The sequence below is a fragment of the Lagopus leucura genome, unplaced genomic scaffold (genome assembly GCF_019238085.1).
Source record: "Lagopus leucura isolate 7727_CA_CO unplaced genomic scaffold, USGS_WTPT01 Super-Scaffold_100015, whole genome shotgun sequence".
NCBI classification, from domain to species: Eukaryota; Metazoa; Chordata; class Aves; order Galliformes; family Phasianidae; genus Lagopus; species Lagopus leucura.
In genome coordinates, this window is record NW_024962269.1 from 11,983,601 (window position 1) to 11,999,169 (window position 15,569).

At 53.9% G+C, this 15,569-nt stretch overlaps 1 protein-coding gene across 1 annotated transcript in view; it reads right to left on the reverse strand.

Annotated features, from left to right (window-relative positions):
• Positions 1–248: 248 nt before the first annotated feature.
• RGMA (repulsive guidance molecule BMP co-receptor a) overlaps positions 249–15,569 on the reverse strand; it is a 15,721-nt gene continuing 400 nt past the window's right edge. The window contains exons 2-3 of the mRNA XM_042876072.1: positions 5,193–5,704; positions 249–3,323 (exon numbers count right to left, since the gene is read on the reverse strand). Of these exons, the coding sequence (XP_042732006.1) occupies positions 2,613–3,323; positions 5,193–5,704 (1,223 nt within the window). The 3' untranslated portion in view covers positions 249–2,612. The remainder of the gene's footprint in view (positions 3,324–5,192; positions 5,705–15,569) is intronic.

A 15,569-nucleotide genomic window follows, 5' to 3' on the forward strand; every position in this document is an offset into this window, starting at 1 on the left:
CGGCCCTGCAGGGGGCGCCCGCTTCCCAGCAAAAAGCCGCCCGGGGGGATCGCGGACCTCGTGCTGCCCTGCTGGCGTACGGGAGCTGCGGGGAGCCGGCATGGGGCGAGATCCGCACGGTTGGGCCAATTCCAGCGCAGGGATGAGGTGTGAAAGGCTCCTCGGATTATGGGTTGAAGCGAGCTGCTTCGGGGAAGGGGCAGAAATGGGGCAGCGAGCGGCGAGCAGCACCACAGAACACACCGGGAACAAAACGAGACCCACTGATTTATTGTCAAAAAAACCCTCAAACTTTACTTGCGTTTCTCTCAATAAATAATTTACAGTATGTACAGGCGGTGACACTCCGTGGGTCTGAGCGCAGGGAGGTGGGGACCATCCCGTCACAGCCCTCCCTTCCCTACGCCTTTTTGTTTCCATCGATCGGGTCTTTCTTGGCCACACTTCACCTCTAAGCAGAACTGGGTCGAACACAACCAAAATAAAGTGCTTCACTGTTTGCTTCTAAAATAGGGATACCCCAACCACCTTCTAACAGCCGACCACCAGCTGGGCTGCTCACCCCAACAGCAGGACTGAGCCATGCGGTAATTAAACAGGCTTTCCTTGGCTGGAAATGACCCTTGATGGGTTATTAGGGGAGGTCTTATGGGGTGGATGTACTTGTTGGCACGCTGTGGGTTGGTCAGTTAAGACCACATCGCACCACGGCTGTTACCTATGGGGTAGCAGCAAGAGACGGACGTTTCCTCTGAGTGAAAAACTCTCTGCCTTTCAAAATGTGGCTTTTGGGTTTCCAGGAGACAAAAGTCTGGTTATTTAGTATAGCAAAAACGTCCCCATCAGCCTTGCTGAGCAGTCAGCATGTGGGGAAGCCCAGCAGCCCAGCAGTTGGTCTCCTCAGTGCCGTCAAACTGCGATATCCTTATTTTAAAACCTGCCTAAACAGAATTCCTGGGGCACCAGCAAACAAAGCAAGGAGCAAAGTAGTAAACACATCTTTTTTTTTTTTTTTTTTTCCTTTTTGTTTCTTTTCTTTCCTTAAACGTTTAAAAACCAATTACATCTCATCTGTACAGTCACACGAGATCAATGCCAGGGCTCTATATATTAAAGAGACAATATAAATTACATCCATTGACACAAATTTTTGCATTTCTCTGCTGCTTTACAAATGGAGCTCTAGAGCTGTTAGGACACAATGAAAAGTCACGCTGAGTATTTACACCAGGCTGCCTCTTGGCACCAGTTCTGACTGCCAAAGGTCGCCTATTCCCACCTCTTTTGGTGCTAGCTTGACTCGTCATGCCCAGAGACCTCCCTTGAGCAGGACGTTCCCCCAAGAGTGATGCATGTTTGGGGGATGACTTATGGGAAATTCCCTCTGAGGAAAGGAGGGAAAATCCACAAAGAGGTCTCCACGGTGCAGACCAAAGGTGGTCTCGTTTTGTTCAGTGAGCAATGAGGTGAACCACAGAGGAATACGGGAAGGAGAAGGGAAGCACTGTGTGGTGGGGGAAGGAGATTACCAATGGTCTCGAGGGAGGGAACAGACATCTGGGGGCAGATGGGGAGGGGGGGCCCTCTGCTGCATCCTGTCTCCTGGCTGAATTTCTAACATTGCCCCATTCCAGAGACAAGCCCAGATGGGCTTAAGGTGCAATGGGTCTGCAATGGGGTTGCAAGTCATGACCCTGGGAGAAGGAGTGGAGCAGAGATCTAGCAGCAAACAGAGAGGGATGCTCCTGCTTCAGGACCTGGCTGATCCACGGGCAGGTAAGGGGATGCGGGGCCCGAGGGGGTGCAGATGGGGTCTCCCACTGAGCAGCCTCCCCAGTGCCAGTTTTAGGGGAGCAAACAGCACAAGGAGCTCGTCTGACACTGGGCACAAGTTAAAGAAAATGCTTGAATACTGGCCAGGTTTCTCCTGTTGCAATCAAGAGTCCTCAGCGGGTCCGGGTAGAGACAAGGGAGCCAGGAATAAAACTGTGGAGTGAATCAGTGATCAGGTGAAGTGGCTAAAATAGCAGATGCCCTTTGAACCACAGAAAACACAAGCTGTAGCTTGAGGATCACGGCCTCCTTCCACCATGATACCTTTTTTCTTTCTGCGGTCAGCCCCACCATTTTGGCCCCTGCCTGCTGCTCTGCATTGCTTCCTGCAGCGATGGGGCTGCAAAAAGAAGCACACCCCAAAAAGTGGAGCCCAGCCACATTACGCTTGTGGCTCCCTAACACAAAGCCACGTTCATACACGCCAACATCACAGTCACCATGAGCGTTTTGGGACCGTGGAGCAGCGGTGCAAGGAGGTGGGGGCTCCCCAGCACTCATGCTACAGAGAGGAGGAGGATGAAGGTGAGGGGAAGTGGGGAAGGACCACCTGAGGTGTAGTCCAACAGAATCTCCCAAACGTCCTCAGGGCATATAGTGTTCCTCCAGGGCAAGAGCTGGGGCGATGAAAGACTGGGTGCTGGAAAGGAGCTGAGATCTGAGGACGATCCACGTGCTCCCTGTCGGATCCTTTTTCCAATCTCTCCTTGTCCAGTGCAGTCATCTTGTCCCTTGTCCCCTCCTGCTCCCCTTTCCCCACAGCGTGAAGGAGCAAAACTCTATAACAAACCCAACCAACACTGACTCAAACTCAGCAGTGCTACCCAGAGGGCAGGGAGGGCCCAGGGATGCTCCGAGGGAGCCGCGTTTCCCGGGGCTAGGGCCCGTGTCCTTTCATAGAGGTGCAGTTTATCTTTGTTGGAGTGAAGCATCTTCACGTCCTCAAAGGCATAGTAAGCAGCCAGCATGAAGTTGACATCCCCCGTAGTCAGGAGATCAAAGACGCAGGACTGGAAGTAGAGGTCCTCTACGGGCAGCTTTTCCCTGCACTTGGCCGTGGCGGATTCGTAAGTGAAGGCCTCAGGGGGGGCCGGCAAGCTGGGCCCCTTCCTGCGAGCACGGCCCTCGGCAGCCTGAGCCAAGCGGAAGGTCTGGAAGTCAATCTGTTGGTTGAGCGGACAACCCCGGAGGCACAGGTAGAGGCCCTGACTGTCCCGGTCCTCCACGGCGTTGACCACCTCCTCCGGCATACGCACGGCGAAGGTGAGGTAGCGGCCCACCTGCCTCACCACGATGGTGGTGCCGATGTACTTGGCCTGGATCTCGATGTGCTGACCTGACACCTTCTCGGTGATCTTCAGGCTGTTGGCTCCGTGTTTGTCGCCGCCGTTCTTGGAGCCGTCAGCAAAGGCGGCAGGGAGCTCGTCCATCTCCGCCTGGTACACTTTCTGCTCCACGCATTCCTGGAAGCTCTTGAAGATGATGGTGAGCTGTGGGAACAGAAGGATAAAAAGGAACGGGGTTACAAGCTGAGAGACCGCCTGAGAGCACACAGCCACCGCCAGGATCAAGGTGTGAGGTGAAAAAGCTGCTGCTCGACCTAGCTAGGACTATGGCCCCCACTTCAGGGGTGGGCACTTTCTCTTAAGAAGCTGCCCCAACTTTTAGACACGCAGACAAGATAGTGCTCCAATTTTACATGCTCAAATATGGTCATCCTGCTTCAGCATGGAGGTAAAGGCACCACGCACTGATGCCAAGACCCAGAGCCTGGACTGAACACACCACCTGGAGCTGTGCTGTTATCTCCAGGCCCCACGCAGAGCTCCCATGCAGCTGGAGCTGGCTGCAGGATCACCAGGCACAGGCCTGTGGTGGCATGCCCATGCATGCAGCACTGTCTCGCCCCCAGGGCCTGGCTCCAATAGGTGGTAGAGTTTCTCTGGCTCCCATGGTATTCACATCCCACAGTCCCAGCCTCCTCCCTTCCCCGGCTTTGTAGACGAACGGGAGTTTTTCCTTTGGACCCCTGAACGTGTTGTGCTCCATCTCAACCGCACGCATTCAGTATCTTCAAGCAGGCGTGATACAAAGGGGAAAATGGAGGCAACTCAAAGGCCTGGGCTGAACACGTGGGTGGCTCCCAGCCGCTCTGCTCCCAGCATAAGCCCAGAACTGCCCCTGCCCCTCTCTCCCACCACTCTTCCACTGAGCCCCAGATGCTCCCAACCCAGTGGCAGCTCTGCTGTCCTCTCCTCGGCCGTGTCCTGAGGCACCACCTTGCAGCACCACCCCTCCCACAGATGTCCTGCTGCCTTCTCTGGATCCTACCCTGTCTCTGGCTGGAAGGCATAAGGGTAAGTCACAGACTGTCAAGCAGAAATACAAAGAGTGCCTTGGAGGAAGAGGCTTTCCTTTCAACAGCACATGGTCCACTATCAGTGGCCCAGGAATGCTTCCCGTAGCTCGTGCTGCAGATCTCATGACTAATCTCTTGCCACCACAAGCCCGTGAGGCAAATAACGGGTGAAAAGGCTCAATTAAAATGGTGACCTTGGGATCCAGACTAGAATTGAAGGTCCCTGTGTCCTCGAGGACCACCTCCCTCCAGCCAGATTTAACTGCACTGCTTCAGCAAGTTTTTAACACTCTTTGGTAAATAAGGAGTTGCAAGCATCAGCAATTATCTCTAAGGATGTTTATTAGGGACATGTCAAAACCAAAATGTCAGCTTCAGCTCAGGCTGAAACAGTCACATCCAGAAGTGGTGGCTGTTGGGGTTTCTTTGGACCTCAGGTGTCCCTGAAAAAGTGCTGCCATCTTTCCCCATCTGCCTGTGCACAGACATCTGCAGTCCCTCAGGAGGGGACTTAAATTTGTCATCCCCATTCTTTGGTCTGTATTGCTCCCTAAGTTACAGCAGCCATGGCTCTAAATTGCACCGGGAGAGGTTCAGGCTGGATATGAAAAATAGTTTCTTCTCAAGAAGTGTTGGGTGCTGGCACAGGCTGCCCAGAGAGTGGTGGAGTCACCGTCCCTGGAGGTGTTCAAGAACGGTGGTGATGTGGCACTAAGTGACATGGTTAGTGAACATGGTGGGGATGGGTCAATGGGATGATCTCCGTGGTCTTTCCCAACCTTAATGATTCTATGATTCTATCCCATCTCTCTAACTGTAGAGACAGATGAGGAAAATCTGGATGAGCAGCTGATATTTACAGCCAAACACCCGCTTGCAGAGGAACTCCCACTCTTATCCTCCCCAAGGAGATGGGCAACTTGTTGAAGAGACAGCTTTTGGGAAGAAATGACATTCGGAAGCACCTGCACCCTGCTCACGAGCTGTGCCCAAGGCTCACCTTGCTGGTGGCGGTCGCTGAGGAGCCAGGCAGCACCGGCGTGTTGGTGACCTGGACGTTCAGGTAGTTATTATCAATGAGCGGCCAAGCCCCTTGCACCTTGCAGGTCTGGAAGGTGTCTGTGAAAGTCCTGAGGTGGGGATCCCCGAAGAGCCCGCAGTGGGTATAGTTGGGAGCTGCCGAATGTTTGTGAAAGCTCTTCTCATAGTGGCAGATTTCGGGGCTGTCAGAGCGCTCCTGGCTGTCCCCGGGGGGCAATGTCCGGAGGCGGGGTTGGGACGTGGGTCCATCCTTGGAGCAGTTGTGTTGCACCATGAGATCGTCTATGCCATGCACGGCCGAATGGTAGGCCAGGTCCCCCCTGCAGGTGCGGGCGGTGCGACGGGTGCAGTGCGCGTAGGCGCGCAACGCCGTGCAGAATTCTGGGGTTTCCTCTGCGCCCAGGTGGTGCGAACCTGACGTGGCCGCCCAGAACTCAGAGTTGCACTTGAGGATCTTGCATGGAGACGTCACTGCGAGGCAGGGAGAAAACACAACGGGGTCAGTGCTTGCGTGGTCCCCACCTTGCACGTCGTCGAGGTCCAACTCTACCCCCCAGCCGGGTTCCCGCAGCCCAGCCCCATCACATTGGTTGCACCGCGTGACGTGGCCTCGCTCACCAGACGTGACCCTCTCACATGACCCCAGCTCTCATGCATCAAAGCCAAGGAAGCCAACAGAATGTGCCCCGATTTAAGCCGAGAAGGGAAAGAACACCCGGCCTTCAGATGAATGTTCCTGGGGGAAAACAGGGTGTTGAAGAATGGGACTCATTCATTAACAGGATAAGGCAGGATCACTAATGTGGTGGGAGAAGCAGTGGGGTTCTTAATGTGGTGGGAGAGATGCAATGGGGGTTTTATGCCCTTTTAGCACTTGACATTGAAAACGGTGCGGGGCAAATTACCGCGTGTTCTGCCTCATCTTCACCACGGCAAAAATCCACAGATGGGAAAACCCATCCCCAGCAGAGTCACTGCGCCCCAGACATAAAGTGATACCAGCACCGGGCAGAGCGGGATCCGAGCTCAGGCACCGCGCTGCCAGGTTTGGTGCTGCAGCTGAGAAGCCGTGCACGAATCCAGCAGCACCCCATGCTGCAGTGCACCCCCAGGTGCTCAGGGAGCCCAGGGCGGGAGGCAGGAGGCCCGTTCCCCACCACGACCCATGCAGAGAGGGAGCGGGAGGCTGACGCAGAGGAGAAAAACCGGCACAGCAGGGTGCAGGCTGCCAGCCGCCCCGCTTGCTGTTGCCCACGCGGAGAAGCCGAAGGCAGCAGAGCCTCTGCCGGGCTCGGCAAGCTGGAGGAAGGGAAAGGAAATTTGGATCCTGCTCTTTTTGTTATTTTTTAATTCCCCTTCCCAGTGCCTATTCCCCAGGGTTGTGTGGCTTCCCTGGAGCGGAGCTGAACGCAGCTGTGCAGAAGCACATGGCGTTCACTGAACAGCATGCAGACACTGCTTGTGCCAATCCAGAGCCCTGCTGGGTGAACCCAGGCTCGCACCACTTAACATTCATGGTGCTTTCCTTCCTCTCTTCTTCATCAAACCCCTTCAGAGGGCTCGGAGATGGGATAAGGCACAAAAGGCAGCAGAGCAACAAGAGAAAAAGCCCCACTATTTCCAGATGCTTTTGCATGTGCATATATTCCTGTCTTGGCGCTTGTTTAGAAGGAGGCTGGCAACGCATCTGTGCCAAAATCATTTCACGTTTGTTTAAAAAGAAAGTTACAAAACCCAGCATTGTTGCAGGGAAAACAGCGTGTTTTAGTTTTAAACACTGCAGTGTTGGAAACCTAAACACAGTCAGTGCTGGAAAATCAGAAAGAGAGAGCAAAGCTATAAAACACTCAGCAGTCCGGCTCTTGGGCTGCGTGCTCTTTCCAAGAAGAGTGAAGTGCAAATAGGAAACGGTGACAGGTTCCTCACAGCTTTAAAATTCTTGTTTTAATAAGCACAGATGCTAGCAACAGCTCTGAGAACCCAGGAGCTGTTTCAGCTTGGCAGTGTCCAATTTAAACCTGCAAGAGGCACTGTGGAAACCCTCGTATCCCGCTGTAACTTGCCATCGGCTGGAGGTGACCTGAAAACAAGCTTTGGACCTGAGACATGGGCTGACACTTCTGCTGTGGTTGTTACAGCTCATACTATAGCTGCACAGTGCCCGAATGCAGAGGGAGAAGGGAAGGCTGGTGCTGGCATTCCCAGTGGAAGGTATGAATTAAAATGCACACAGAAATTTGACTGGTACCACTATACTGGTACCACTATCCCTGACGCCTGTGGCACCAGGCAACAGGATCCTTGCTTTCCCATTATGCCTAATGCTTTGCTCAAGGGTGCCCTGAGGCTGCACACAGACAGATGTTGCTGCCCCTGGGAACAACAGGACACATCCCTGGGCATTCAAGACCCCCAGCCCTGGTTCCAGACACCAGGATGTGCTGTACGGAATCTTCAGCAGGAGTGAAGTCACAGCCCATTGCTCAATGACCATTAAGTCCAGCTCCTGGGCAGTTGCTGCTGCAAAACAGCCCCCAACGCTCTGTGCCCAACACATCCCGCACTGCCACACCACTGAGGATCACTCACTTTATAAGGTTCAGGGTTAAAAAAAATAGTAATAATACCCACACTGGCAAGGAAGCCCATCTCTTCCCTCCCTGAGCCCGAAAGGGGGAGCATTCTTCTTTAAGATGTTATCGCTTGGGTTTGGCACCCGTCCCCTTCTCACTGTTTCGCACGCGGCCCCATATAAGGCCACATTTCCAAGCCAGGTGCCGTGGCAGCAGCGCATGGGGCGGTGCACAGCAGGGCTGCACACAGCCGTGCTGCTCCATGGATGTGCCTCTCAGCAGGCTGGTGGTTTGGCAAAGCCCTGGGGGTGCTGCCTCCTCTTTTTGCTATGGTGTGGACTGGCCACGGGGGGCTGGATGGCTGTGGGTTTGCAGGCAGGGCTCGGCGGGAACGGCCTTGCTGTTGGATGCAATGATTGTGCAGGCACCTGTGTGACTCAGCCCTGGGCAAGACACGTGGCTGCCACCACCACCACCATGCTGGGGACACAGGACAGAGCCACCACGGAGGGCAGCAAACGTGTCCTGTTCCACGCCGTGCCCTTCCCCTGGCAGCAGCTTTGGCACAGTCACGCAGGCTGTGCATTTGCACCCGGGCCAGGGAGCGATGTTTATTCAATTTCACATAATCTATTTTCCATCTCCTCACAATGGATCTGTTTTTGAACCACAGATGACTTAGCACAGGAACAAACCCCTCCTGAGCAGGAAACCGAAGAGGCTCTCCAAGCTCTGCATGACACCCTCATCTCTGGGTGACACTGTCACTGTGGTCTGTGGCAAACGGACCTTCAACCTGACGACAAGGTGGTACCAATGACACCTGGCCTCCTCCCTTCTCCTTCCAGGGGCTTAGTGCCATTCAAACAAGGGACAACATTTCCTTCAGTGTCAAGGCTGGCACTCTGGGAAAGTTTAAAGCTAGACAAAACATTCAATGACAGCCACTCTGCCAGCCCAGTGTCTGCGGTTTTTCAAGTGCATTTCCCAGGAGGACTTCTGCAGCCCAAGGTGACCACAGGCTAAAAAGCAATGCCCCTGCTGTGGGAGTTTATCACCTTTACAAATGTGGGTCCTGCTTCTAAGTGGATTTTATCTGCCTTCATTGTAAGGACATAAAAAGAACCAGCGAGTTTCTCCGAAGCAGTAAAAAAAAAAAGTCCGTTAGTAACCAGCATGTGTTTCCCACAAAGATATTTACACACGGCAATCAACTCACTTGTCAATCCTCCAGATAAGCTAAACGGTTTGCACTTTTAAGTTCCCACTGCAAGGTGTTTGCCCAGCCCTGCAATCAGCCTGCTGCCTCCCTTCCCCACGGCAGGCTTTCTGCAAGGCTCACCTCGCCTCTGCCTGTGCACACAGGGATCAGTTCATCCACCAGCCACGGCCATCCATGAGCCATGGCCATCCACCAGCCCCAGCAGTGTGCCTAGCAGTGGTGAATTCACCATATTCCATCAAGTGCTTCCCAAAATCAGCTGCCATCAGAGAATCACAGAAACGTTCAGATTGGAAAAGATCACTAAGATCATCCAGTCCAACCGTGGACCCATCACCCCTGTGCCCACAGGGGATCATGAAGGTTGAGGAAGACCACTGTGGCAGAACCACACTGTGCCCCCCTCCGGCACAGCTCCATGCCCCGCTATGCTGCATGATCTAGGAGTTAAGTTTTCAGGCTTCCTCCACACACACATCCAACTTTAAGAGCCAAACTTTAACCGTCTTCTAATTATCAGTGCCCCTTCGTCAGGCATCAGGTTGCCCAAAATTCATTTACCCAAATCACTCTCCTGCAGAAAACCAGCACAAACCCAACAATTCATCCCTTCTCCTGTAATTTCTCCAGCAATGAGAATTACTGGAAATTAGCTTCTGTAGGCAAAAGCCGGTTCTTTTAAGAGTCTTGGGTGCATGTTAACCAGACCTGTTAATTTTAAAGCGTTCACTGCTAAGAGATGTTGTTTAATATCCTCTTGGTTACTAACGGGCTGGAAAGTATTTCATCACCCACATGTGATGCAAATACATCACCCCGCTCCTTTCCAAATACATGAATTGAAGTGTAGATGTGCAAGCCTCACACATGCAGTAAAAGGCCTTTTCGGAGAACACAGTAAAACGTAATTACCTTTGGCCTCACATCTGAGCACGTAGACTCGGGCTCCTAAACACATATTTATTTAAGTAATCTAAATAAACATATTTATGCCGACACCTCCATAGGAAAGGCACGGCTCTCGGCTCAGTTCGGGGAGCGTGCAGCTCCTGCATGGACATCGCAGGCAGGAGAACGATGGGGAAAGGGCTGCAACAACCACAGCGCTCCTCGAACAACCTACGGAGTGCATCTCCTCCTGCAGATCTCCTCCTGTGAGGTTTTGGGGTCCGGATGGGGATGGGGATGGGCAGCATCACCCTCGGCCCAGCTCCGACCCCGAGCTCCGCCAGCGACCTCCTTTGAACTGCTAATCAGAGCCAATCTTGCCGAATAATAGCCTGCTTATTATTGCCTCGTTTGCATAACAAAGAGGCCCAATAAAACTGATTTGACTGTGCTCAGAGGGGGTGTGAAAGATCAGCTCTGAGAAAAGAGCTGCAGGAATGCAGCAAACTGCTCCAAAGCCTCAACCCAGGAAGAAAGACAATGCAATTTGCCATCAAGAAAAGCCCAATAGACCAATAAATTACCCATGTGCAAAGGGATTAGATCAGGTTTCAGTTGCGCTGAAGTGGGGGGAGGAGAACCGGGAGGAGGGAACTGCAGGAGAAAAATAAACCTGGCTCTTAAAACGGCTGCAGCTCATATTTTGCAAGGGCGTGCATGGGGAGGTTGGCGCAGCTGAGGCACCTTCGGCGCTGCAGCCTGCATTTCGTGCTCTCTTCCAGAGGCCAAGGCAGCAGTAAATGCATTAAAAGCATTAAACGCACAGATGCAATAAAGGATGTGCTGAGAACTGGGTTGAGTCTGCAGCATTTTTCAGCCCAGCGGTTGTGTTGCTTAAAAGGATGCTGGGGAAGGGCCTCCATTCGGTTTGTTTGTGCTAAAAAGAACACAGAAGTTTTCCCCTCTCAAGCATTATAGCATCTGGAGGACCTGCCACAGCCAACTCCCCGTTGTCCTCAGCACCGAGTTCATGGCCCCCATCCCTCTTCTCCCAGCATCACAGGCACGGGGCAAGCACAGGCAGGAAAACAGCAGCGTCAGTGCCTTCCCTGGCCACGAACTGCCAGATGCTGTGGAAGAAGCCCACGACTGTTCCTGTCACAATCGGCCCTTCTGGCTCCGGGTCACCGCACTGCGGCACGCTTAGCGGGGCTGAGCGCATCTCCTCCCAGTGCCCAAATGGGAGAGCTGACATCAGCACAGAAGCAGCAGCCCTGTGCTTTGGAGCTTGTTGTGATGCTGCTCCGACAGGACCCAGCAAATTTGGAGACATTCAAGATGGACCGGAAAGGAGGAATGAGGATTCACGGCCGGAGCAGCAAGTTGCAGGTTGGCCCATTTTGCTCTTCGGCTTCACTGTGGGACTCAAACTTCAGCAGTGCCTTTACTGCTTGGGTTAAAGCAGCAGCCTGGAGCTGTGCTGCTGCTGGAGGGTTGCTGAGTTTTGCTTCACAGATGCAGACGGAGAGCTGGTGGACAGAGGAAGACAAGCGAGGGAAGCAAGCTCCTTTGATTCTTCATCTGCAGAAGGGCACTAACAAAGCGGCTCCCCGCCACGTCACACCACGGGTTTTCCTGGCTGCTCTCCCAACACCAACAACATCCGTGTGAACCACCTTGGAGGAGTGCTCCATTTTACAGATAAGAACATAGGGCCAGGCAGGGATTCACCCAAGGTGAGCCTAGTGGAAAACAAGGCGGTTTTCCTCCCTCAACCCCTATACGAAACGTCACCCCCAGCTTCTCCAACAGCACCTGTCCCTAAAGCAGCAACACGGGTGCCCTCGGCCACCTCCTCCAGCCACCAGCCCCAGCCACCCCAGGCCTGGCAGCCCCACAGACATCTGCTTTGGATTTCCATTGCGCTCCGTGCACCCGAGTTGTTTTCCCAGGGTGCCTTTGAAGGCACAGCTGCCACCCACCAGCGCCCGCGGGCCCCCCAGGTGTGGCAGCGGGTCCTTCACCCTCCTCCCCCTTGCCCGGGCCGCAGCAGGGCTGGCAGGGAAGCACTCAATGCTTACAGGTGTGGATTCCCTCTAGGAATAATCATCCCCGCTGTGCTCTTGTGAAATTTCAACCCTTCAAACGCAGAGGTAAATGAGACACAAAATGAGGAGATGGAGAAAAGCCCGGAGCACATAAATCTGGATGAGGCAAATTTATACAATTAAATGCCTGCCAAAAAAATTGCGGCATCTCCATCGGAGGCGTTGGTTTGAGCGCAGGGCGGGGGGTGGTGGCACAGCACCCAACCCAAAACCTAGGTGGGCACCCAAGAAATGCTGGGGTCACAGCTGGGGAAACACAGGGACCAAACAGCCCATGAGGTCAAAAGTAACAAAAAACCACCCAGCTTTGCCCACCCATCCTTGTGCTCAGCCGTGCCCATGGCTGCAAAGCCCAGGGCCAGAATCTCTCAGCATGCAAACTGCTCAGGATGCTCATGCAGTGCACAGCAGGACTCAGCACCCTGCACATCTTGCTGTTCTCGTATCCGCAGGGACTGCAGCCCCGCACACCACGGCCGGGACGTTGCACAGAACTGCTCAGTTGTAGGAGCCAGCTTGTTCTCCGCAGTCAGAGCCCTATGACTTCATCAAGGGGATGGCATCTGGTTTTGCAGTTGGACATAATTCAATTCTCCCCCTCGCTGCAGGAATTTCAGCTGGTGAAGCAGTGATTTACTCAGCCAGGCTGCACTTGAGTGCAAAGCAATCTCGAGGCTACAATCGAACGCTCTGTTATTTTGAGAGCTGACGGACAAGACGAGGGAATAAATATCCCAGTGATGGGAGCTCTTCTTTTAATCCTGGCTGTTGCCAAGTGCAGGTTGCAAGGCTTTTTAAAGGCACTTAGGGGCTCTCCTGTTAGAAATGTGCTCCGTGCCCCAGGATAAGACTCCTCAGCTGCCCCATCTGCACATCTGAGCACAGCCGCATCCGAGCATCCCCCATCCCACCCCAGACCACTACATCCCCACCCCAAGCTTGCAGCAGCCCTGAGCTCTCTCCAGCCCCATTTAAACCATCCAGGACACCAACTGCTCTTTAGGCCCCCTTATTCCACATTTACTGGAGTACCCATTTAGCTGTGCCAAACCCCCATTGCCATTGCTTTTTTTCTTGCCATTCCTCTAATGTTCACCCAGGGCTGAGCTGGAGGGAGAGCACAGAGCTCACTGTCACCGTGCCCCAGCTCTCTGGGACCAGCAGGTTGGTGCTTAGCCCCAAAGCCCCAGGTCAGGAAGTTCTCTGGGCTGCACCGAGTGCTTTCACACACACACCCGCATTGGCCACAAAAAAGGAAACCTCAGCTGCTGCCAATATAAACCCAAAGTCACCCCCGATATTCCCCCATTTCCAGTCAGCAAGGACCTAGAATCTTGGGAAGGCAATCTGTGGGGGAAAAACAAGCAAAGTGCCCACCCCATATCCAGGTACAAGGCCAGCTCAGCATGCAGTGCAACAGGGAAGCCCATGTATTTCCAGGCTGACGTTTGAATCTCTCCCCACTTCCCAGCACTGACAGTGTCCTCCCAGTCCCTGGCCCTATTCAAGGTGCTCAGGTGATGTTGGTTCAGCTCCTCTTCTCAATATTGGCTTAATGCTGTTATCACATCCCTCCTTGCCAGCGTGACAAAAACTTCTGGGCTGGATCCTTTGTGGGAATCCACCCCTTTGCCCAGGTGGACCAAGGGCAGAAAATGTTTTGAAGGCAGAAGCAGCCAAAGCAAGCCACCATCTGGGAAAGCCGAAGTGAACTAAAGGACATGTGGGAGAGCAAAAACTGGACTGATTTTCAAAACGATTTGCAAGAAAACTCAGTGCAGCCCCAGCTGGGAGGTGGAGGCACCCCAGACACAAGGGTGGGACAATACCCATGAACATCCCAAGTGTTGGTGTGAGCACCATCCTGCCCCCCATGCAGGACTTCTGCCAGCGGTAGCTTTTTGTAACCAGTATCCCCCCCCCCCAGGACCTCCATGGAATTGAAGCCAGGTTGAAGTCATTGGTGTGAAAGCAGTGCACTTGAGAATCCAGCCCAAGCTGCATGTAGGGGGGGTTACGCAAGTAAATAAGTAAGGCAGGACTCGATGAGGCAGCGACTCAGCCCACCAAGCCCCACGTCCCCCCAGGTTTTGGAGAACTACGTGGCTTCCTGGGGCTGCGACACCTTTTTGGGGACTCTGCCAAAATCCTTCATGGGAAACCAAGAGGGGGAAAGGAGGAAGAAATCCCCCCCCCCTGTACCCCATCCCCATCTTCCCACCCCCAGAGCTGGCAGCGGGCCCCCCAGCACCACACACGGGCAGCACCATCTGTCTGCTCCCTGCTCCCGCCGGCTCCGGATCGCCCCGTTTTGCCAGTTCTTTGCACCTTATTTGACTGCTGAAGGGAGAATCAAACAAAGCAGGCGGGCAGATCGCGTATCAAGTTCTTTCTTGCACCGTAAATCTCACAGCCCCAACCCGCTCGCAACAGGGCATTGTGGGTGCTGCAATGGCTTAAACCCCCAAACTAGGCGTTTGTGCAGGGCTGGGGGGGGACGGGCTCGGCGTGAGCACGGCACAGATGGGCTCACTGCATGTAAGACAGGAGGGCGCAGAGCAGCGCTTTATTTATTTGCTGCATGTGTGTGCAAGACGGCTGCACCTACAGTTATGCAAAAGAAAGGCATAAAATTTGGGAAAGGGGAAAACTTGTGCTCAAATGCAAGATAAACAAACCTGGCAGAGCAGAGCGCAAAGGCTGTTCGCTCTCCCTCCTGCTTTCTCTCCTTCCCCCCTCCACTTTTTGCAAGCAGAAAAAAAAAAAAAAAAAGGAGGTAAAGAAACTGGAGAGTTTTGGAAGGAACAAATCCGCCTCTGTGGACTCGGTTTCCCCTCCCCCAACAAAAACAAGCACTCAGGGCTTGAAGGAATTTGCAGGCAGAGATCTGCCAAAAACATTGTGAAAAACTATGGGGGATTCATTGGAAACAGATGGCGTTTTCAGCTGTAATTCTGAAATTCTCTCCTTTTCTGACACAATACAAACAAACCGGGGGTAGGGGCCGGGGGGGCAGCGGCGTTACGGGGCAGCGCCGGTGCGGGGCCGGGCCATTTGGTCGCCGTGCAGCCATTTGCTGAGCCCCCCCTCAACCCAACCTCCCCCCACCTCGACCATCCGCGACCGAAACAACGATGCAAAGGCTGCAGCACCCGCGGAGGGCAGGAAGGTGACGGCGGAGGGGGGGCAGCTGGACCATGCATCCCGCCCCAGGTGAGCACCTCAGGGCTGTGCCATCCCCCCGTCTTGTTTCCATGCCAGCACAGCAGCGGCGATCGAAGCAGACCCCCCCGGCACTCGCACCCATCAACGCATCAGTGGGCATCAGGCGCGCTCAGGTGCCCCCACCGCTATTTCAGGGCACCCCCAGGGACGGAGAACACCGTGGTCTGACGGCTGCTGTCAGAGCGAACCCCTCCTGCATCGCCCTGTTGTTTTGGGTTGTTTGAATTATTATTATTTTTCTTCCTTCTCCCTACCCCCCTCCCCCCGCCTCCCAAACCCTCCCGATCGTCTCTTTTCCCCATGAGACGAGGCAGCGGGGA